The sequence below is a fragment of the Orcinus orca genome, chromosome 10 (genome assembly GCF_937001465.1).
Source record: "Orcinus orca chromosome 10, mOrcOrc1.1, whole genome shotgun sequence".
Classification (NCBI taxonomy): Eukaryota; Metazoa; Chordata; class Mammalia; order Artiodactyla; family Delphinidae; genus Orcinus; species Orcinus orca.
The window spans coordinates 71,253,612-71,276,399 of NC_064568.1; the positions used below are offsets into that span (position 1 = coordinate 71,253,612).

The 22,788-nt window shown below is 37.4% G+C and overlaps 1 protein-coding gene across 1 annotated transcript in view; it reads right to left on the minus strand.

Moving 5' to 3' along the window:
• KIF6 (kinesin family member 6) overlaps positions 1-22,788 on the minus strand; it is a 393,945-nt gene that overhangs the window by 297,727 nt on the left and 73,430 nt on the right. The window contains exons 4-5 of the mRNA XM_033424088.2: positions 17,418-17,565; positions 12,688-12,797 (exon numbers count right to left, since the gene is read on the minus strand). Of these exons, the coding sequence (XP_033279979.2) occupies positions 12,688-12,797; positions 17,418-17,565 (258 nt within the window). The remainder of the gene's footprint in view (positions 1-12,687; positions 12,798-17,417; positions 17,566-22,788) is intronic.

Genomic DNA, 22,788 nt, shown 5'->3' on the forward strand with positions numbered 1-22,788 from the left:
AGTTCTACGCATTTTGATAGTTGTGTGTATCCGCAGCCACAGTCGGGATACAGCAGAGTCCTTCACTACAAGGATCCATCACTGGACTCATATAACCATTCCCGCTTCCCTCCCTAGCTCCTGTCAACCACTAACCTGTGATCTACTTCTCTAATTCTGCCATTTAATGAATATTACAAAATTGAAATCACAAAGCCTATTACCTTTGGGGATTGGCTTTTTACACTCAGCATAGTTCCCTGGAGATTCATCCAAGTTGTTAAGTGTATCAATAGTTCATTCCTTTTTGTAACTGCTGTTTTATTAAACTTAAAGATCCATAGTTTACATCAGGGTTCACTCTGTGTTGTAAATTCTATGGGTTTTGACAAATGCATGAAGTTATGTACCCACCATTACAGTATCATATATAATAGTTTCACTGCCCCCCAAATCCTCTGTGCTTCACCTATTCATCCCTCTATCCCTGGAAACCCTCCTCAATCACTGGCGACCACTGATATTTTACTGTTTCAATAGTTCTGCCTTTTCCAGAATGTCATACAGTTGGAATTGTACAGTGTATAGATTTTTCATACTGGCTTTTGCACTTAGCAATATGCATTTAAGGTTCCTCCATGTCTTTCTGTGGTTTAATAGCTCATTTCTTTCTTTTTTTTTTTTTTTAACATCTTTATTGGAGTATAATTGCTTTACAATGGTATGTTAGTTTCAGCTTCACAACAAAATGAATCAGTTATATATACACATACATTCCCATATCTCTTCCCGCTTGCGTCTCCCTCCCTCCCACCCTCCCTATCCCACCCCTCCAGGCGGTCACAAAGCACCGAGCTGATCTCCCTGTGCTATGCGGCTGCTTCCCACTAGCTAACCACCTTACGTTTGGTAGTGTATATATGTCCATGCCTCTTTATCGCTTTGTCACCGTTTACCCTTCCCCCTCCCCATAGCCTCAAGTCCATTCTCTAGTAAGTCTGTGTCTTTATTCCTGTTTCACCCCTAGGTTTTTCATGACATTTTTTTTTTAAATTCCATATATATGTGTTAGCATACGGTATTTGTCTCTCTCTTTCTGACTTACTTCACTCTGTATGACAGACTCTAGGTCTATCCACCTCATTACAAATAGCTCAATTTCGTCTCTTTTTATGGCTGAGTAATATTCCATTGTATATATGTGCCACATCTTCTTTATCCATTCATCCGATGTTGGACACTTAGGTTGTTTCCATCTCTGGGCTATTGTAAATAGAGCTGCAATGAACATTTTGGTACATGACTCTTTTTGAATTATGGTTTTTTATTGCCAAATAATATTCCACTGCATGGATGTACCACGGTTTGTTTTCTATTTGCCTATTGAGGGATATATTGGTTGCTTTTGGTTTTTTGGCAATTATGAATAAGGCTGGTATATCCATTTGTGGGTAGGTTTTTGTGCTGTTATAAATTTTCAGCTCAGTTAAATACCTAGGAGTATGACTGCTAAATGATATGGTAAGACTATACTTAGTTTTGTTAGAAATTGGAAACTGTCTTCCAAAGTGGCTGTACCATTTTGCATTCCCACCAGCAATGAATGAGAGTTCCAGTTGTTCTGCCTTCTTGTTAGCATTTGGTATTGCCAGTTTAAAATTTTTAAAAGGTGTGTAGTGGTATCTTCTGTTTTAACTACAATTCTTTAACGACAGAAGATGTTGAGCATCTTTCATATAATTATTTATCATCTACATATCTTCTTCAGTGAGGTGTCTCTTCAGATCTTTTTCTCATTTCTTAATTGAGTTGTTTTCTTATTGTTGAGTTTTAAGAGTTCTTTGAATGTTTTGGATACAAGTCCTTTATCAGATATGTGTTTGGAAATATTTTCTCTAAGTCTCTGGTTTGTCTTTTTAGTCTATTGACAGTGTCTTTCAGAGAGCAGATGTTTTGAATTTTAATGAATTCTACTTATGTATTTTTTCTTTCACAGATCATGCTTTGGTCTTGTATCTAAAAACTCATTGCCAAATGACTAGAGCGATAATTGCAAAAAGTGACTGACTTTAGCTTGGTGCCCTGACAGCATGTATACAAAGTCTACAGGTAGTCAATAGGCATATGCTTCTGCAAGGGCAGAGAGGTAGAACTCATTAGAATATAAGAGAAGAAGACACAGAAAAGGCAGAGTACATGTGAGAAAAACAAGAGCATCCATCATGTGATTTGGGGGAAGCTGTGTTGCTCAGTGGTAAGGAACCTGTTACTGAGGCTATTATTGTACAATATCAAAATGACCTTGAATTCCATTTTACATGGTTAAGCCAAGTTTAAGAATGTGGAAGGAATCAAATGTGTATATTGTCATTGCCCCTCAAATCGATGACTGCAGGAGAGGACCAAGGTCAACAGACATTTTGCCTACTGCTTTTGGATGGTATTCAGAGTGCTTGGGACATTCCAGCTCACAACAAATAACGCCAGTCAGCCTAACTCATAGGATTTCAGAGTTAGAGCTTGTCCCAGTTCAAAAGTGTGTGAAACCAGATTAACATTGCGTACGCTTAATCCAATCCAGGTACAGCAAAAGTCACACCCCATTATAAAGAATTGCTTTCTACCTTAATGAAAGGCAAATCCTCTAAAACCCCCAGAAAACTAGCAGACTCAATACCAGTCAAATCCCATTATCCCCACACCAAAAGACTATGCAGCTCTTGAGTTGTTTTGGAATTTTATACTACTGAATATATATGAAGTAAACAGGCCATAGTCCTGGCATATGGGAATCTTTTTTCTTAATGAGAATCTTCTCATTTTTATTTTAATGAGGTTTGGTATCATGTAATTATAGTCTGAAATGTAAGATAAGAAAATCTTTCAAACCACTTTTGTATGCGTGTGTGTGTGTGTGTGTGTGTGTGTGTGTGTGTGTGTGTGTGGTAGTTCATTGAAAACATCTGTTTTGAAACTGAGGGCACTTCTGACTTGAGTCAGTGAACTCATTCTCCAACAAGAGGACAAAGCTACTAAAGAAGGAGCACTAGTTTAAGACAGAAAGCTGGCACCAGCTATAGAGACAATCTGACCAACACTGAGAACCACTACTAAATGCCAGGCACACTGGGAAGTGCAGAGACACAGAGTGAATTAAGGCTTTGTCCTTGCTCTCAAGAGGCTTAAGGTGCCCGATTCAAGATGGTGGAGGAGTGAGACGTGGAGATCTCCCCACAAATACATCAGAAATACATCTACATGTGGAACAACTCCTACAGAACACCTACTGAACGCTGGCAGAAGACCTCAGACTTCCAAAAAGGCAAGAAACTCCCCACGTACCTGGGTAGGGCAAAAGAAAAAAGAAAAAACAGAGACAAAAGAATAGGGATGGGACCTGCACCACTGGGAGGGAGCTGTGAAGGAGAAAAAGTTTCCACACACTTGGAAGCCCTTTCACTGGCGGAGACAGGGGTGGGCGGGGAGGGAAGCTTCGGAGCCACGGAGGAGAGCGCAGCAACAGGGGTGCAGAGGGCAAAGCGGAGAGATTCCCGCACAGAGGATTGGTGCCAACCAGCGCTCACCAGCCTGAGAGGCTTCTCTGCTCACCCGCCAGGGCTGGTGGGGGCTGAGAGCTGAGGTTCCGGCTCTGGAGCTTGGACCCCAGGGAGAGGACTGTGGTTGGCTGTGTGAACACAGCCTAAAGGGGGCTAGTGCATCACAGCTAGCCGGGAGGGAGTCTGGGAAAAAGTCTGGAACTGTCTAAGAGGCAAGAGACCATTGTTCCAGGATGCGCGAGGAGAGGGAATTCAGAGCACTGCCTAAACGATCTCCAGAAGACAGGTGCAAGCCGTGGCTATCAGCGCGGACCCCAGAGACGGGCATGAAATGCTAAGGCTGCTGCTGCAGCCACCAAGAAGCCTGTGTGCGAGCACAGATCACTATCCACACCTCCCCTCCCGGGAGCCTGTGCAGCCCACCACTGCCAGGGTCCCATGATCCAGGGACAACTTCCCCAGGAGAACACACGGCATACCTCAGGCTGGTGCAACGGTCACGCTGGCCTCTGCTGCCACAGGCTTGCCCCGCATTCCATACCCCTCCCTCCCCCCGGCCTGAGTGAGCCAGAGCCCCCTAATCAGCTGCTCCTTTAACCCCATCCTGTCTGAGCAAAGAACAGATGCCCTCAGACAACCTACATGCAGAGGCGGGGCCAAATCCAAAGCTGAACCCCAGGAACTGTTCAAACAAAGAAGAGAAAGGGAAATTTCTCCCAGCAGCCTCAGGAGCAGCGGATTAAATCTCCACAATCAACTTGATGTACCCTGCATCTGTGGAATACCTGAATAGACAATGAATTATCCCAAAATTGAGGCTGTGGACTTTAGGAACAATGATATATATATATATATTTTTCCCTTTTCTCTTTTTGTGAGTGTGTGTGTGTATGCTTCTTTGGTGATTTTGTCTGTATATCTTTGCTTTTACCATTTGTCCTAGGGTTCTGTCTGTCCATTTTATTTATTTATTTTTAGTATAGTTTTTAGCATTTGTTATCATTGGTGGATTTATTTTTTGGTTTGGTTGCTCTCTTCTTTCTTTTTTTATTACTTTTTAAGTTTTTTATTTTTAATAATTACTGTTTATTTTAATAACTTTATATTATTTTACTTTCTTTCTTTTTTTCTCCCTTTTCTTTTGAGCCGTGTGGCTGACAGGGTCTTGGTGCTCTGGCCAGACGTCAGGCCTCTGCTTCTGAGGTGGGAGAGCCAAGTTCAGGACATTGGTCCACCACAGACCTCCTGGCTCCATGTAATATCAAACAGCAAAAGCTCTCCTAGAGAGCTCCATCTCAACGTTAAGACGCAGCTCCACTCAATGACCAGCAAGCTACAGTGCTGGACACCCCATGCCAAACAACTAGCAAGACAGGAACACAACCCCACCCATTAGCAGAGAGGTTGACTAAAATCATAATAAGGTCATAGACACCCCAAAACACACCACTGGACGTGGTCCTGCCCACCAGAAAGACAAGATCCAGCCTCATCCTCCAGAACACAGGCACTAGTCCCCTCCACCAGGAAGCCTACACAACCCACTGAACCAACCTTACCCACTGGGGGCAGACACCAAAAACAATGGGAATTACGGACCTGCAGTCTGTGAAAAGGAGACCCGAAACACAATAAGCTAAGACAAATGAGAAGACAGAGAAACACACAGCAGATGAAGCAGTAAGGTAAAAACCCACCAGACCAAACAAATGAAGAGGAAATAGGCAGTCCACCTGAAAAAGAATTCAGAGTAATGATAGTAAAGTTGTTCCAAAATCTGGGAAATAGAATGGAGAAAATACAAGAAATGTTTAACAAGGACCTAGAAGAACTAAAGAGCAAACAAACAATGATGAACAACACAATAAATGAAATTTAAAATTCTCTAGAAGGAATCAACAGCAGAATAACTGAGGCAGAAGAACGGATGAGTGACCTGGAAGATAAAATAGTGGAAATAACTACTGCAGAGCAGAATAAAGAAAAAGAATGAAAAGAATTGAGGACAGTCTCAGAGACCTCTGGGACAAACACTAAACGCACCAACATTTGAATTATAGGGGTCCCAGAAGAAGAAGAGAAATAGAAAGGGACTGAGAAAATATTTGAAAAGATTATAGTTGACAACTTCCCTAATATAGGAAAGGAAATAGTTAATCAAGTCCAAGAAGCACAGAGAGTCCCATACAAGAAAAATCCAAGGAGAAACACACCAAAACACATATTAATCAAACTATCAAAAATTAAATACAAAGAAAAAATATTAAAAGCAGCAAGGGAAAAACAACAAATAACATACAAGGGAATCCCCATAAGGTTAACAGCTAATCTTTCAGCAAAAACTCTGCAAGCCAGAAGGGACTGGCAGGACATATTTAAAGTGATGAAAGGGAAAAACCTACAATCAAGATTACTCTACCCAGCAAGGATCTCATTCTGATTTGACAGAGAAATTAAAACAGACAAGCAAAAGCTAAGAGAATTCAGCACCACCAAACCAGCTTTACAAGGTATGCTAAAGGAATTTCTCTAGGCAGGAAACACAAGAGAAGGAAAAGAGAAGGAAAAGAACTACAATAAAAAACCCAAAACAATTAAGAAAATGGTAATAGGAACATACATATCGATAATTACCTTATGTGTAAATGGATTAAATGCTCCAACAAAAAGACATAGACTGGCTGAATGGATACAAAAACAAGACCTGCATATATGCTGTCTACAAGAGACCTACTTCAGACCTAGGGACACATACAGACTGGAAGAGAGAGTATGGAAAAAGATATTCCATGCAAATGGAAACCAAAAGAAAGCTGGAGTAGCAATTCTCATATCAGACAAAATAGACTTTAAAATAAAGACTATTACAAGAGAAACAAGGACACTACATAATGATCAAAGGATCAATCCAAGAAGAAGATATAACAATTGTAAATATTTATGCACCCAACATAGGAGCACCTCCATACATAAGGCAAACAGCACCTCAATACATATGCTAACAGTCATAAAAGGAGAAGTCTACAGTAACACAATCATAGTAGGGGACTTTAATACCCTAATTTCACCAATGGACAGATCATCCAAACAGAAAATATATAAAGAAACACAAACTTTTAAATGATACATTAAACAAGATGGACTTAATTGATATTTATAGGACATTACATCCAAAAACAACAGAATACACTTGATTCTCAACTGCTCATGGAACATTCTCCAGGATAGATCATACCTTGGGTCACAAATCAAGCCTTGGTAAATTTAAGAAAATTGAAATCGTATCAAGATTCTTTTCTAACCACAATGCTATGAGACTAGATATCAGTTACAGGAAAAAATCTGTAAAAAATACAAACACATGGAGGCTAAACGATACACTACTTAATAACCAAGAGATCACTGAAGAGATCAAAGAGGAAATAAAAAAATACCTAGAAACAAATGACAATGAAAACACGATGACCAAAATCCTATGGGATGCAGCAAAAGCAGTTCTAAGAGGGAAGTTTATAGCAATACAATCCTACCTCAAGAAACAAGAAACATCTCAAATAAACAACCTAACCTTACACCTAAAGCAATTAGAGAAAGAAGAACAAAAAAACCCCAAAGTTAGCAGAAGGAAAGAAATCATAAAGATCAGATGAGAAATAAATGAAAAAGAAATGAAGGGAACAACAGCAAAGATCAATAAAACTAAAAGATGGTTCTTTGAGAAGATAAACAAAATTGATAAACCATTCGCCAGACTCATCAAGTAAAAAAGAGAGAAGACTCAAATCAATAGAATTAAAAATGAAAAAGGAGAAGTAACAACTGACACTGCATACAAAGGATCATGAAAGATTACTACAAGCAACTATATGACAATAAAATGGACAACCTGTAAGAAACGGACACATTCTTAGAAAAGTACAACCTTCCAAGACTAAATCAGAAAGAAATAGAAAATATAAACAGACCAATCACAAGCACTGAAATTGAAAGTGTGATTAAAACTTTTCCAACAAACAAAAGCCCAGGACCAGATGGCTTCACAGGCAAATTCTATCAAACATTTAAAGAAGAGCTAACACCTATCCTTCTCAAACTCTTCCAAAATATAGCAGAGGGAGGAACACTCCCAAACTCATTCTACGAGGCCACCATCACCCTGATACCAAAACCAGACAAAGATGTCACAAAGACTACAGGCCAATGTCACAGATGGACATAGATGCAAAAACCAACAAAAACCTAGCAAAGAGAATCCAACAGCACATTAAAAGGATCACACACCATGATCAACTGGGGTTTATCCAAGGAATGTAAGCATTCCCCAAAATACGCAAATCAATGTGATACACCATATTAACAAATCGAAGGAGAAAAACCACATGATCATCTCAACAGATGAAGAAAAAGCTTTTGACAAAATTCAACACCCATTTATGATAAAAACCCTTCAGAAAGTAGGCATAGAGGGAACTTACCTCAACATAATAAACGCCATATATGACAAACCCAGTCAACATTGTTCTCAATGGTGAAAAGGGAAAACATTTCCGCTGAGATCAGGAACAAGACAAGGTTGCCCTTGTCTCACCACTCTTATTCAACATAGTTTTGGAAGTTTTAGCCATAGCAATGAGAGAAGAAAAAGAAATAAAAGGAGTCCAAATCAGAAAAGAAGAAGTAAAGCTGTCACTGTTTGCAGATGACATGATAGTATAAATAGAGAATCCTAAAGATGCTACCAGAAAACTACTAGAGCTAATCAATGAATCTCGTAAAGTAGCAGGATACAAAATCAATGCACAGAAATCTCTTGCATTCCTATATACTAATGATGAAAAATCTGAAAGAGAAATTAAGGAAACACTCCCATTTACCATTGCAACAAAAAGAATAAAATACCTAGGAATAAACCTACCTAAGGAGACAAAAGACCTGTATGCAGAAAACTATAAGACACTGATGAAAGAAATTAAAGATGATCCAAACAGATGGAGAGATATACCATGAATGTGGATTGGAAGAATCAATATTGTGAAAATGACTATACTACCCAAAGTAATCTACAGATTCAATGCAGTCCCTATCAAACTACCAATTGCATTTTTAACAGAACTAGAATAAAAAATTTCACAATTTGTATGGAAACACAAAAGACACCCAATAGCCAAAGCAATCTTGAGAAAGAAAAACAGAGCTGGAGGAATCTGGCTCCCAGACCTCAGACAATACTACAAAGCTACAGTAATCAAGACAGTACGGTGCTGGCACAAAAACAGAAATATAGATCAATGGAACAGGATAAACTCATGCACATATGATCACCTTATCTTTGATAAAGGAGGCAAGAATATACAATGGAGAAAAGACACCCTCTTCAATAAGTAGTGTAGGGAAAACCGGACAGCTACATGTAAAAGAATGAAATTAGAACACCTCCTAACACCATACACAAAAATAAACTCAAAATGGATTAGAGACCTAAATGTAAGACTGGACACTGTAAAACTCTTAGAGGAAAACATAGGAAGAACACTCTATGACACTCTAAGAACACTCAAAATGAATTAAAGACCTAAATGTAATGGCAGACACTATAAAACACTTAGAGGAAAACATAGGCAGAACACTCTATGACATAAATCACAAGAAGATCCTTTCTGACCCACCTCCTAGAGAAATGGAAATAAAAACAAAAATTAACAAATGGGACCATAAATAAGATGAAAAGACAGCTCTCAGAATGGGAGAAAGTATTTGCAAATGAAGCCACTGAGAAAAAATTAATTTCCAAAATTTATAAGCAGCTCATGCAGTTCAATATCAAAAAAACAACCCAAGCCCCAAATGGGCAGAAGACCTAAATAGACATTTCTCCAAAGAAGATAGAGAGAGACTGCCAACAAACCAATGAAAGGATGCTCAACATCACTAATCATTAGCATAATGCAAATCAAAACTACAATGAGGTATCACTTCACACCAGTCAGAATGGCCATCATCCAAAAATCTACAAACAATAAATGCTGGAGAGGGTGTGGAGAAAAGGGAACCCTCTTGCACTGTTGGTGAGAATGTAAATTGATACAGCCACTATGGAGAACAGTATGGAAGTTCCTTAAAAAACTAAAAATAGAACTACCATATGAGCCAGCAATCCCATTACTGGGCATATACCCTGAGAAAACCATAATTCAAAAAGAGTCATGTACCACAATGTTCATTGCAGCTCTATTTACAATAGCCAGGACATGGAAGCAACCTAAGTGTCCACTGACAGATGAATGGATAAAGAAGATGTGGCACATATATACAATGGAATATTACTCAGCCATAAAAAGAAACGAAATTGAGTTATTTGTAGTGAGGAGAATGGCCCTAGAGTCTGTCATACAGAGTGAAGTATGTCAGAAAGAGAAAAACAAATACCGTATGCTAACACATATATATGGAATTAAAAAAAGAAAAAAGGTAATGATGAACCTAGGGGCAGGACAGGAATAAAGATGCAGATGTAGAGAATGGACTTGAGGATACGGGGAGGGGGAAGGGTAAGCTGGGACGAAGTGAGAGAGTAGCATGGACATATATACACTGCCAAATGTAAAACAGCTACTGGGAAGCAGCTGAATAGCACAGGGAGATCAACTTGGTGCTTTGTGACCACCTCGAGGGGTGGGATAGAGAGGGTGGGAGGGAGATGCAAGAGGGAGGAGATATGGGGATCTATGTATACATATAACTGATTCACTTTGTTATACAGCAGAAACTAACACACAATTGTAAAGCAATTATACTCCAATAAAGATGTTAAAAAAAAAAAGTGGCTTAAGGCTATCTCTAGCAGGACAATAGAAAATATCTAGATCACTTCTTATTCTTTTGTGAAGGGGAGAAGAGCCACCAAATAAATCCTATCTTATGAGGTCACTAATCTTTGAACTCTAGACATTGGAGGTTGGATGGTTGTTAAATATTATATAATTCAATGTCCACATTTTACATACAAAAAGAAACCCAGAAAAGTGAAAAAAAATTAAGATTGCAGGTTGGGGCTAGAACCCAAATTTCCTGACTTCTAATCAAGTGCTCTTTTCTCTATATCACACTACCTCTCTTAGAGGTCAAAGGACTTTTCTCTTCCCATAGTTAGGCTGCACCTAATTATATCAATTAGACTCAGACTCACAGGGCTCATGTTGCTCTCCCTTTACACTCTCATCTTCAAAATGTCTCCTTCATAGTTTCAATTTAACAGATAATATCTAAAAATTTTAAGGACTTACTTGGGCATAGGTGGAAGAGAGACTACCAATGCAATTAAGGCATACTTCTTTCCTCTGAGCAATGTATATAAATGTAAACATCTGGTGCAGTATTCTCAGAGACCCAAGTTATATATGTGAAACGCATCACCACCACCCACTCAAGTTTTCTAATGGAAATCTCCCTTTTAGGTCAATTACTCCTTAATTCTCTAGGTCCTGTGGTAAAATCTTGAAGCTATTTTTGCTATTCTGGCATGAGAGTGAGAGTATTTTGCTTTTAATCCTTGTTCTACCATTAACCAATTAGTTTTGAAACCCTGGGCAAGTCCTACCTCTCTGAGCTTCATCTCCTCAGTCAGTAAAATGACTAGAGCACCAACTTGCTGTGATTCACCTTCTTTGCAAAACCAATGAAGTCCAAGGTGCTAGGCATAATCTGTCTTTCAGTCTTTCTTTTTCTCCTTTTCTCTCTTTCTCCCTCTCTCTCTTCCTTCCTTCCTTCCCTTCTTTCTATTTATTTATTGCGTATCTCTCAGATTTCTCTCTCCTCCATGTTCATCATAGCCAAGCCCTTCTTTTTTGGATTATTACTAAACAAGTTATCAAGCTCTTCCGTGTAGATATGACTTGTTAAAAACGATTTTAAACAAGAGTTAGCCTAGAGGTATACAGGTTAGACTGGAGGCTAGAAAACTAATTAAGAAGCCTATTAGAATAAAGACCAATCTCACACCAAAAGCCTATCATTCAAATCCCTCAAAAGCTGGCTTCCGTTGGCCTTCCTGCTTTTACTTCACATGACTCCTCAACACATGGCCTTTATGTATTTAATGCTGCTGTTTCTATCCTTCCTACGGGGAAAGTGCTTCCTTTTCCTGAAGTTATTTCCAATAGCTTCTTTAAAATCAGTTTCTTCCATGGAGTCAGTAATCTTTGCTTTCTCTTAACTTTTATACACATATTAACAGTGCCAACAATAATCCCCTTTTCTAACTCCCTCTAGTAAATATTGTTAGCATAAAAAAAGATGAGATGTAAAAACTCTTAACATTAACAGAAGAATGTATATAAAGGTTATATAACCTATTTTCTTTATTATCTCTTCTTGTTTCCTTTGCAAATTAAAATAAGCAAATGGTTGTTGACCTTTTTGGTAGAGGATTAATATATACTTTAAACTGCTTTAGAATATGTAATAAGAAAAATATTACAATGCATTTTCTTGGCTCTACCAACATTCTGAAGATGTCTGGACAAAAGTATATGAATTGTTACTAATTAATATATGTATAATTTAGGCAAATATTCAAACAAGCAGTGAGTAATGTTATATAAATGCTTGCAGAGTAACTTATTCCATTAAGAGATAAGCTCTGAAGACTCTATTTACATTTCAGTTATGAAACAGTCAGTGCCAATCTGACCAAATGCGTGTCAATGTTAGTCAATAACAGCAGAGAAGCATTTGGGGAAAAAAAGTTTTATTTTCTCTCTTTCAGATTCTCTTATTGCTAATTTGGATACCTTCTTCAGAGAAAGGCCACAACTAGAGGAGTAAAAGGGTTTAATGTGGCAAGAGCAAAGTAGTACTGTCACATCCCATCAATCCTCTCAGCGCCCACTCTCCGAGAATATTCACTGCATTCGTTCGTGCCGACTCCAAAAAAGATTGTCTCAAGAAATGAATTTCAAGCAGTTTTGGGTCCCATCACTACTGTCTATTTGTTGTAACTGAAAAAAAATATCCACTATATTGCAAAAAGATTCTGTTATCCAGTATTTGTTAATTATGATTGAGACCAGAAACATACAAAGTTTCAAAGAAAACAAATGAAGGGAACATCTGAAAGTAATTTTCCCCCATTCTTTGTTGTTCTGCTACTCACGGCAAATCTTCCAAACTGGAGGCTTCATGTCTTGGATCCAATAGATCATAACCACATTCATTGTAGATTTCCAAATAGGAAATGTGCGTTGTATATATTTTGCTGCTGTCCTGATTGGGAAAGAGAAAGACATTATTAAATGGCTATAAATCACGATTCGGCTTAGAGAAAGATGAACACATTTATCACTAGTTTCCTCACAGTTTCCCTCCTTCACTCTCTCACTTTGTATGGTTTACATTTTCAGTTCGTGACACTTTCAAGTTGCCAGTTACCATATGTATGAGGCTTTTTTTCCCCCCAATAGCCAACACCCATGATTACAAGCAACTTCAGTCTGTTATTTTTTATTAGTTCCACATTATACATAAAAAGTCAATATACACTTAAAATGAGCCAACTTGGTTGCAGAACTGTATAACACACCATTTTTTACTTTCCAGACAGAAAAAAGAACAGAATACAGAATTCTTCAGTTTAAAAATTTCAGTAGCCAAAGAGTTACCATCTTCAATCATAATTCCTTTTTAACTTTTCTAATATTCAAATTTCCAATGACAGATAACAGACAATAAATAGATATGGAAAGTGAATTCCAGGGAACATAAATAGTTTAGATCAATCAGGTAACAGTAAGAGTGGACACTAACAGTTCACTACCTGTACTTTACCTGTTGGGTTAATTTTCCTTGCCCAAGTGGCTAATTAGGGATATTCAACTGTTGGTTAGGGAGAGGTATTTTCTGTGGGTCATTGCTGAAATGCAATAATATAGGCATCAATGTAATTAGGATAAAAGTCAAGGTGACTGGTCCTACTCTCAGTTCTGCCAACAGACAAAAAGGACCCACTCCCTCTGAGATGGAATAAAAAAGGGATTTTTTTCAGGTCTCGAGAAAATTCCAAGCTCACTTTTTCAATACCAAATATCAATAATAGCACTTCTTGTTTCCCCCAAAACACAAATGCTTCCATTTCTCTGAATATTAGAGTCTTGCTACTTATAAGAGGAGAATATATTTGTGTCTTCTGGCAAGAAGGTCGGCGGATTGTCAGAGTGGATATTCACAGAGAGGATTCTCATCTATATCCAGGACAATCCATCTGACAGGTGTTATTCAAAGAAGGAGAAGACCAAGTCACAGAGATGGGGGAGAGAACAGTGGCCTGCAAATCCAAAGCTGGAATGCTAGTCATACTAGCTCTGAGCCCCTACCAAGTCAGGCCTCTGTTTCCACACTCATTAAGGTGAAGAAACTGGATAACGACTCCCTCGGCATTCTTCAGATTAAAACGAATATGATTCTCTGGTCCTAAAATGTCTCAAACTATCCAAATAAAGACACTACCATTTCATAAAAATGAAATAATACATGCAAAACTAAGGCAGCTCTCAGCCAGCACAGGACTGTAGTGAAACACTCAAGCTACAGCTGAAATTCCATGTTTGGTGGTCTGTGAAGGTGACAGCACGGACTGAACCTTTACTAATCAAGTTTTTCCCAACCAAATGCCAGAAAGCCTGTTGATGTGGGTGACTCTGGCTGCTTATGCTGACAAACAGTCTATCAGTTATATTGATAGAGCTATCAACAGTCTATCATGACTAAAGTAACCTCATTTAGTAATGGCATCGTATCAGCATAATTTTGGGGATTATAGCTTGAATTAGTGCAGGAATCAGAGGCTACAAATACTAGACAGACTGAGTGGTCTTTAGTCTAATCCAGTGTTTCCTAAAATATTACTTAAAATACTTGTGGAAAAAAGTGTTCCATGATCAGCATACATACTGTCCATCTCTGAAAGATTCTCAGAGCAAGTTAAAGCCCATGGGGAATCACTCAGCAACATCCTGAGATCCTGTTTAAAACAACGTATTTCTAAAACTTATCTGAACATATGTGAAATATCCCATAGATTACGGTTTGAGATTTTAGCATACGTTTATGAGTTCCTCTTAGCATCAGACAAAACTGGGTTAGAACACTGGATCTGCCTTTATAACTGAGTGATCCTGCACCCTTAACCTCAGTTGTTTAATCACGAAATTGGGGATAATAACCTTTAGAATATGGCAGAACTGCTGTGACAGAGGAATAAGGTTCTGTATTTTAAATCCTACCAAAAATGTGTGGCCTGCTAATAGGCACCAATAAATCATTGCTGTTGCTGAGGTTATTATTATTGCTGTTATTATTATTATTATTATTTCTGAAAGCCTCCAAATAGAGAATTCAGTATGTGAATACAAAAGGAAAGGAAAAGAAAGGCAAAAAGAGCAGCCAACTTCTACGTTCATCAGCAGTGGAGAAACTCTCTTCTTTCAGAAACTAGAAGAAATAATAAAAAGTCAGGAAAATGGCAAGTCCATTGCCCAGAGATGATAGGGATAATGCCTTTGGCTCCTCTGGCTTCTGCATTTTCTGGGCTTTTGTTGGAATACACACTTAAAATTCACTGAGCTATGTGGCAGCTACCTTTCCTTATTACTCCTTTTTTACTCTTCAGGACTGCCAGACTGTAATGTAACACACATGTTTGCTGCAGACAGCCTTTTCTCTTGCCCCCAAACAAGTATGAACCTTACGATACTCAAAAATAATGAGCAGTGATTTCTAAAATAAATGGAATCAATTTTCTTCTTTTAAAATCTTTGCAAATGTGCTCCTATCACACTCACAGGCATTTTAGGACCCAGTATGCACTAGTTCTTAGTTTATCTTGAAATAAATACGTTGCATAAGTCAAATGTTTCCTAAAGGATTCTGGAGAGCACCATGTGTCCTCTAAAGTAATCAGCTGGGAGCATCTGAGTACCTGTCAGCATTTTTCCGCTAAACAGTGAGGACAAACTCTGTGAAGAACTTCAAAGTTGCCTCTGACTTGTTTCACCATAGCTCAGTCGGGTTATAACTAATGTGTTGTACCCCATTGTGTTAATCTGCTCGTCTACAAGGAGTTGTCCTGGCTATAAGCTGATCTGATGGGCTCTCTCCAAACCAAGAAGTTATTTAGAATCATTTGGAATGAAATGGGGTTTAGAGTAATGTCAATGACAAACAGATATAAAATAATGAACCCAACAGATGGTAGGTACTTGGGAGATATTTAGACTTTTAAAACTGTATTTTGGTAACCATAGACAAAATTTAAAAAGAGACAAATAGATTTTCTATTAGGAAAGAATTTGTTTATTCTGTTTAACTTAATCAGGGGAATTAGCTTCATTTGTTCTGAGTTTCAAAGGGTTCTTTGAAATTGTTCAGCAATCACTTGGCCACGTGCATATATATATGGCTATTAATGGCAATAGTAATAACTATCATTTTTTGAGCATCTCCTATGTGCCAGGAACTGGACAATATCTTTAAATACAGTATATTCAACTCTCACAGCTACTCCACAAGCCTGAGGCATTAAGGAACTGCCCAAGGCCACATCCTGTAAGTAGTGCACTTAGAACCAGGTTGGCCTGCACCAACTTCAATGATTTTCCCAAGACAGCACGCTCCCACATTAGGCCACAGCAACAAAAACTATTAGAAATTATATTCCCAGTTGGCGAAATCTGGGAACAAAACAGAAGAGCTAATGTCAGAAATAAATGAGTAAATGAAAAGAAAGGATTTGGATCCAACATATACACTATACGCTATCCTTGCTTTTCCAAATTTTCTGGCATGCAGAGCTGGCATGTTTGCGCTAGTGAGTGATGAGCTGAACTAATGGGTAATTGCTACTTTATGGGTGGAAATTAGAATTATGCAGATCTCAGCAACTTCTCATCTTTGCAACTCAGAATACAAGCAGCATACAGTTGAGATATTTTGGAAAGACTGTTACACTGACCTAGTTAGGACATTTGTTATACAGAATTGCTACAACCAAAGAATTGTTGGAACTAGTAGGGAACCTGGAGATCCTCTAGTACAGTTTAGTCCCTACTTTCACAGAGGGCAGAACTGAAACCCAGAGAAGTTAAGTGACTCATTACATAGAGTTTGTTTAAACACAACCATTAAAATAAAGCCAGTCTGATACCCAGAGGCAGGGTATGTAGTGGTTAAAAAGCACAGAGTTTGGCATCACACAGACCTGGGACGGAAGCTCCAGATCAGCTACTTATGAGGATGCAGAGGAAAATAAATATATCCCAAGACTCAGTCTTCCCAACGATAAAATTGGGATAGAGGTACCTACATTGTTAGTTTTATTAAATCTTGATAAAGCAACAGGCATTTGGAACCACACAATAAATGATGCATATAATATAGACAGGAAACTCCCCTTTATAATAATATTAATTGCAATAGGATTTTTACTGTGGTAAATTCCTCTGGGCTTCCATTAAAAGTGTGAAAAAGTACAACCACATTATCCTATTCAGTGCTTTAGTAGCTAAAACAAAGGTCCATTTTGGCAAAAGGATATTCTTCAATTTAATGACAAATATAAAAGTTGGTAAAATGTGTTTTAACCTCCATGGGTGTATCAGAACAAACTCCCTTTGAGCCTTTGCTGAAGTAGCATCCCCTTTAATGAGAAGCACCTTCTGGATTTTCACCTCTTCAGCAAAATCCCAAACTTTCCTTCAATGTAAATGCCAGAGTTACTACACAATATTTCCTCATTTAGGTATAATATAACAAAATGTCACGATAAATTTTCCGCCCACAGTAAATTTCTGCTGAATATATCAAATATAAAATGAACTTAAAGCTTCATACCTTTTGTAATTGCTCAAAAATGTATGACAGTGTCCTTGGGATAATGCCTCTGTCACTGTAGCGCTCTGCCCCACCTGTGATGGTGAATGTCTTACCGCTGCCTGTTTGTCCATATGCAAAGATGGTACCATTGTAACCTGCCAGTACACTACATAAAGAAATAGCAAACTCTTAATATCAAAATGGCTAATTGCATTTGTATTAAATGGCTAGTATTCTAAGAGCAACTTGATTCAACACTACTGAAAAGACATTTATAGAAATATCTATAAAAATATTTATGTATGTGACTATCTAGCTAGAAATTATTTTTTATCTAGGAGTCTCAGCACATCAATCCTTTTTTCTGAGAGAGGACCTATAACTCAAATGGGATCCAGTCATCTTAAATATTTTCTTTATTTCAAATTATTATTTTAGAATACAATTGACCCTTGAACAACAGGGGTTTGAACTGTGTGGGTCCACTCATAAGCAGATTTTCTTCACTAAATACATACTACAGTACTACACGATCCTCAGTTGGTTGAATCCCCAGATGCAAAACCATGGATACAGGGGGATGGCTGTAAAGCTATACTTGGATTTTCAACTGCGGGGAGGGTTGGTGCCCCATCCCCTGCATTGTTCAAGGGTCAAATGTAGTCTATCCTTTTATATTTACAAAAAAGTTGCAAAGATAGTACAGGGAGTTCACATATATCCCACAGCTAGTTTCCTCTATTGTTAATATCTTACACTAGTATTGTACATTTGTCACAATTAATGAACCAATTGAAATATTATTACAAACTCTATAAAAATCTCCTTTTTAATCTAATGTCTCTTTTTTCCCACCTTTACTGAGATATAATTGACATATAACATATATAAGATTAAGGTGTGCAATGTGATGATTTGACACATGTATATATTGTGAAATGACTACCACAGTAAGTTTAGTTAACACATCCATCAACATATCCATCACCTCAAATACTTGTGGAAAAAAGTATACTTTGTGGTGATAACATTTCAGATTTACTCTCTTAACAACTTGTAAATACATAATACAGTACCGTTACCTATAGTCACTGTGCTGTATATAGATGCCCAGAACTTACCCATCTTATAACTGGAAGTTTATACCCTTTGGCCAACATCTCCCCATTTCCTCTACCCCATAGTCCCAGGTAACCACCATTCTACTCTCTATTTTTTTTCTCTTTTTAAAATTTTTATTTATTTATTTTTTCATTTATTTTTGGCTGCATTAGGTCTTCGTTGCTGCGAGCAGGCTTTCTCTAGTTGTGGCAAGCGGGGGCTACTCTTTGCTGCAGTGCACAGGCTTCTCATTGCAGTGGCTTCTCTTGTTGCAGAGCATGGGCTCTAGATGCACAGGCTTCAGTAGTTGCAGCATGCGGGCTCAGTAGTTGCGGCACGTGGGCCCTAGAGCATGCGGGTTTCAGTAGTTGCAGCGCATGGGTTCAGTAGTTGCGGTGCGTGGGCTTCAGTAGTTGTGGCACATGGGCTTAGTTGCTCTGCAGCATGTGGGGTCTTCCCAGACCAAGGATTGAACCCGTGTCCCCTGCATTGGCAGGCGGATTCTTAACCACTGCACCACCAGGGAAGTCCCATGTACTCTCTATTTCTATGAGGTTGTTTTTATAGATTCCATATATAAGTGAGAACATATAGTATTTGTCTTTCTCTGACTTATTTCACTTAGCACAGTGCTCTCAAGGTCTATCTATCTTGTCACAAAAGGCAGGATTTCCTTCTTTTTTAAAGCTGAGTAATATTCCATTGTGAAAATATACCACATCTTTATCTATTCATCCATAGATAGACACAAGTTTTTCCATGCCTTGGCAATTGCCTTGGAAGTGCAGATTATCTCTTTGAGATAGTGATTGCATTTCCTTTGGATATATAGTTGACCTTTGAACAACTTGGGTTAGAACTGTGTGGATCCACTTTGACATAGATTTTCTTTTTCAATGAATACAACCAGCCCTCTGTATTCAAGGGTTTCATACCTGCAAATTCAACCAACTATGTATTGAAATTTCCATCCAGGGTTAGTTGAATCCACAGATTTGAAACCCATAGGATACAGAGAACCAAATATGGGACTTGAGTATTCATGGATTTTGGTAAATGCAAGGGGTCCTGGAATCAATCCCCCACAGATACTGAAGGTATACCCAGAAGCGGGACTGCCAAATCATATGGTAGTTCTGTTTTTAATTTTTTAAGGAAACTTTATACTGTTTTCCATGGTGGCTGCACCAACTTACATTTCCACTGACAGTGTACAAGGGTTCCCTTTTCTTCTCTTGAAATCAGGTAGTATGATGCCTCCAGCTTTGTTCTTCTTTCTCAGGATTGCTTCAGCTGCTCAAGTTCTTTTGTAGTTCCTTACAAATTTTAGGATTTTTTTTCTATTTTAGTGAAAAATGCCATTGAAATTTTAATAGGGATTGCATTGGATCTATAGATGGCTTTAGGTAGTATGTTCATTTTAACAATATTAATTCTTCTGATCCAAGAACATGGTATATCTTTCCACTTATTTGTGTCTTCTTCAATTTCCTCTTCAATGTCTTGTAACTTCCAGTGTACAGATCTTTCACCTCCTTGGTTAAATTTATTTCTAAGTATTTTATTGGTTTCGATGTTATTGTAAATTAAATTGTATTTTTTCCTTCTTTTTCAGATATTTTGTTGCTAGTGTATAGAAACACAACTGATCTCTGTATTTTCATTTTGTATCCTGCAAGTTTAGGGAATTTGTTGATTAGTTCCAACAGTTTTTTGGTGGATTCTTTAGGATTTTCTATATGTAAGATCATATCATCTGCAAACAGAGACAATTTTACTTCTTCCTCTCAAATATGGATGGCTTTTATTTCTTTTCCTTGCCTAATTGCTCTGGCTTGGACTTCCAGTATTATGTTGAATGGAAGTGGTAAAAGTGGGCACTCTTGTCTTATTCCTGATTTTAGTGGGAACGCTTTAAAGCTTTCACCATTGAGTATGATGTTAGCTGTGGTTTTATTATATATGGCATTTATTATGTTGAGGTACATTCTTTTTATACTCAATTTAGTTGAGAGTTTTTATCTTGAAAGAATGTTGAATTCTGTCAAATGCTTTTTCTGCACCTATTGAGATGATCAAATGATTTTTATCTTCTATTCCATTACTGTGGTGTATCACATTTATTGATTTGCATATGTTGAATCATCCCTGCATTCCGGGGATAATCCTATTTGAACATCGTGTATGATCCTTTTAATATGCTGTTGAATTCAGTTTTCTAGTATTCTGTTGAGAAGTTTTGCATCTATATTCAACAGGGATATTAGTCTATAGTTTTGTGGTATCCTTAGTCTGGCTTGTTATCAGTGTAATGCTGGCCTTGTAAAATGAATTTGGGAATGCTCCCTCCTCTCTAATTTTTTTAGAAGAGTTTGAAAAGGATGAAAAGGTGATAATTTTTAGATATCTGGTAGAATTCACCAGTGAAACCATCTGGTCCCAAGATTTTCTTTGTTGAAAGGTTTCTGATTACTGATTCAATTTCTTTACTGTTATTGGTCTGTTCAAAGTTTCTATTTCTTCATGATTCCATCTTGCTACACTGCATATTTCTAAAAAAGTTTTTCTAGGTTATTCAATTTGTTGGCATATTAAGGTTCACAGTAGTCTCTTATGATCCTTTGTATTTCTGTGATGTCAGCTGTTATGTCTCTGTTTTCATCTCTGACTTTATTTGTTTGAGAATTCTACCTTTTACTCTTAGGCTAGCTAAAGGTTTGTCAATTTTGTTTATCTTTTTTAAAAAAACAGCTTTTCATTTCATTGATTTTTTTCTATTGTCTTTCTGGTTTCTATTTTGCTCATTTCTGCTCTGATCTCTATTTCCTTCCATCTTCTAACTTTGGGCTTAGTTTGTTCTTCTTCTTCTAGTTCCTTGAGTTTTAAAGTTAGGTTATTTGTAATCTTTCTTTTTCTTAATGTAAGCATTTATAATTATAAACTTCCCTCTTAGAACTGCTTTTGTTGCATCCCATAAGTTTTAGTGTGTTGTGTTTCCATTTGTGTTTCTTTCAAGCTATTTTTAGATTCCTCTTTTGATTTCTTCTTTGACCCTTTGTTTATTCAGGAGTGTGTTGTTTAATTTCCACACATTTGGTTATTTTCCAGTTTTCCTCCTGTTATTGATTTCTAGTTTCATACCATTGTGGTTGGAAAAGATATTTGGTATAATTAATGTTCTTAGATATTCTAAGGTTTTTTGGTGACCTAATATATGATCTATCACACATGGAGAATGTTCCATGTATGCTTGAGAAGAATGCATTCTGCTGCTGTTGGTAGGAATGTTCTGTATAGGTCTGGTAAGTCCATTTGGTTTAACGTATAGTTCACATCCAATGTTTTCTTATTGATCTTCCATCTGGATTATCTATCCATTGTTGAGAGAGAGGGATTGAATTCCACTACTATTATTGTATTGCCTACTTATACCTTCAGATCTGTTAGCATTTGCTTAGGTGCTCTGATGTTGGATGCATATATATTTACAATTATTATATCTTCATGATGAATTGACTCTTTTATCATTATGATTAACTTTGTTTCGTGTTACATTTATTGGTTTAAAGTCTACTTTGTCTGATATAAGAACACTCTTGCTTTCTTTTGGTTTCCATGTGTGTGAAATATATTTTTCCATCCCTTCACTTGAGGTCTACATGTGTCCTTAAAACTGAAGTGAGTCTCTTATCAGCAGTATATAGTTGGGTCTTGTTTTTTAATCCATTCAACTACTCTGTGCCTTTTGACCGGAGAATTTAATCCATTAACATTTAAAGTAATTATTGATAGGTAAGGATTTAATAATGTCATCTTATTCATTGCTTTCTGGCTGCTTTGTAGTTCCTTTGTCCCTTTCTTCCTCTTTTCCTGTCTTTCCTTGTGAATTGATGGCTTTCCATGTGGTATGCTCTGATTCCCTCCTTTCTATCTTTTGTGTATATCCTATAAGTTTTTGCTTTTTGGTTACTATGAGGCTTACATAAAACATCTTAACGATATAACAGTTTATTTTAAGTTGATAACAACTTAACTTTGATCACATACCCATTTGATCACATACCCAAAATTCTACCCATTTACTCCTTGCCCCATATTTTGTTTTTGATATCACAATACCTCTTTTTATATTGTGTATTCATTAACAAAATATTGTAGCTATAGTTATGTTTAGTACTTTTGCATTTTAAACTCTATACTAGAGTTAAACAATTAACACATCACCATATTACAGTATTAAAGTGTTCTGAAATTGACTATATACTTACCTTTACCAGTACGTTTTATC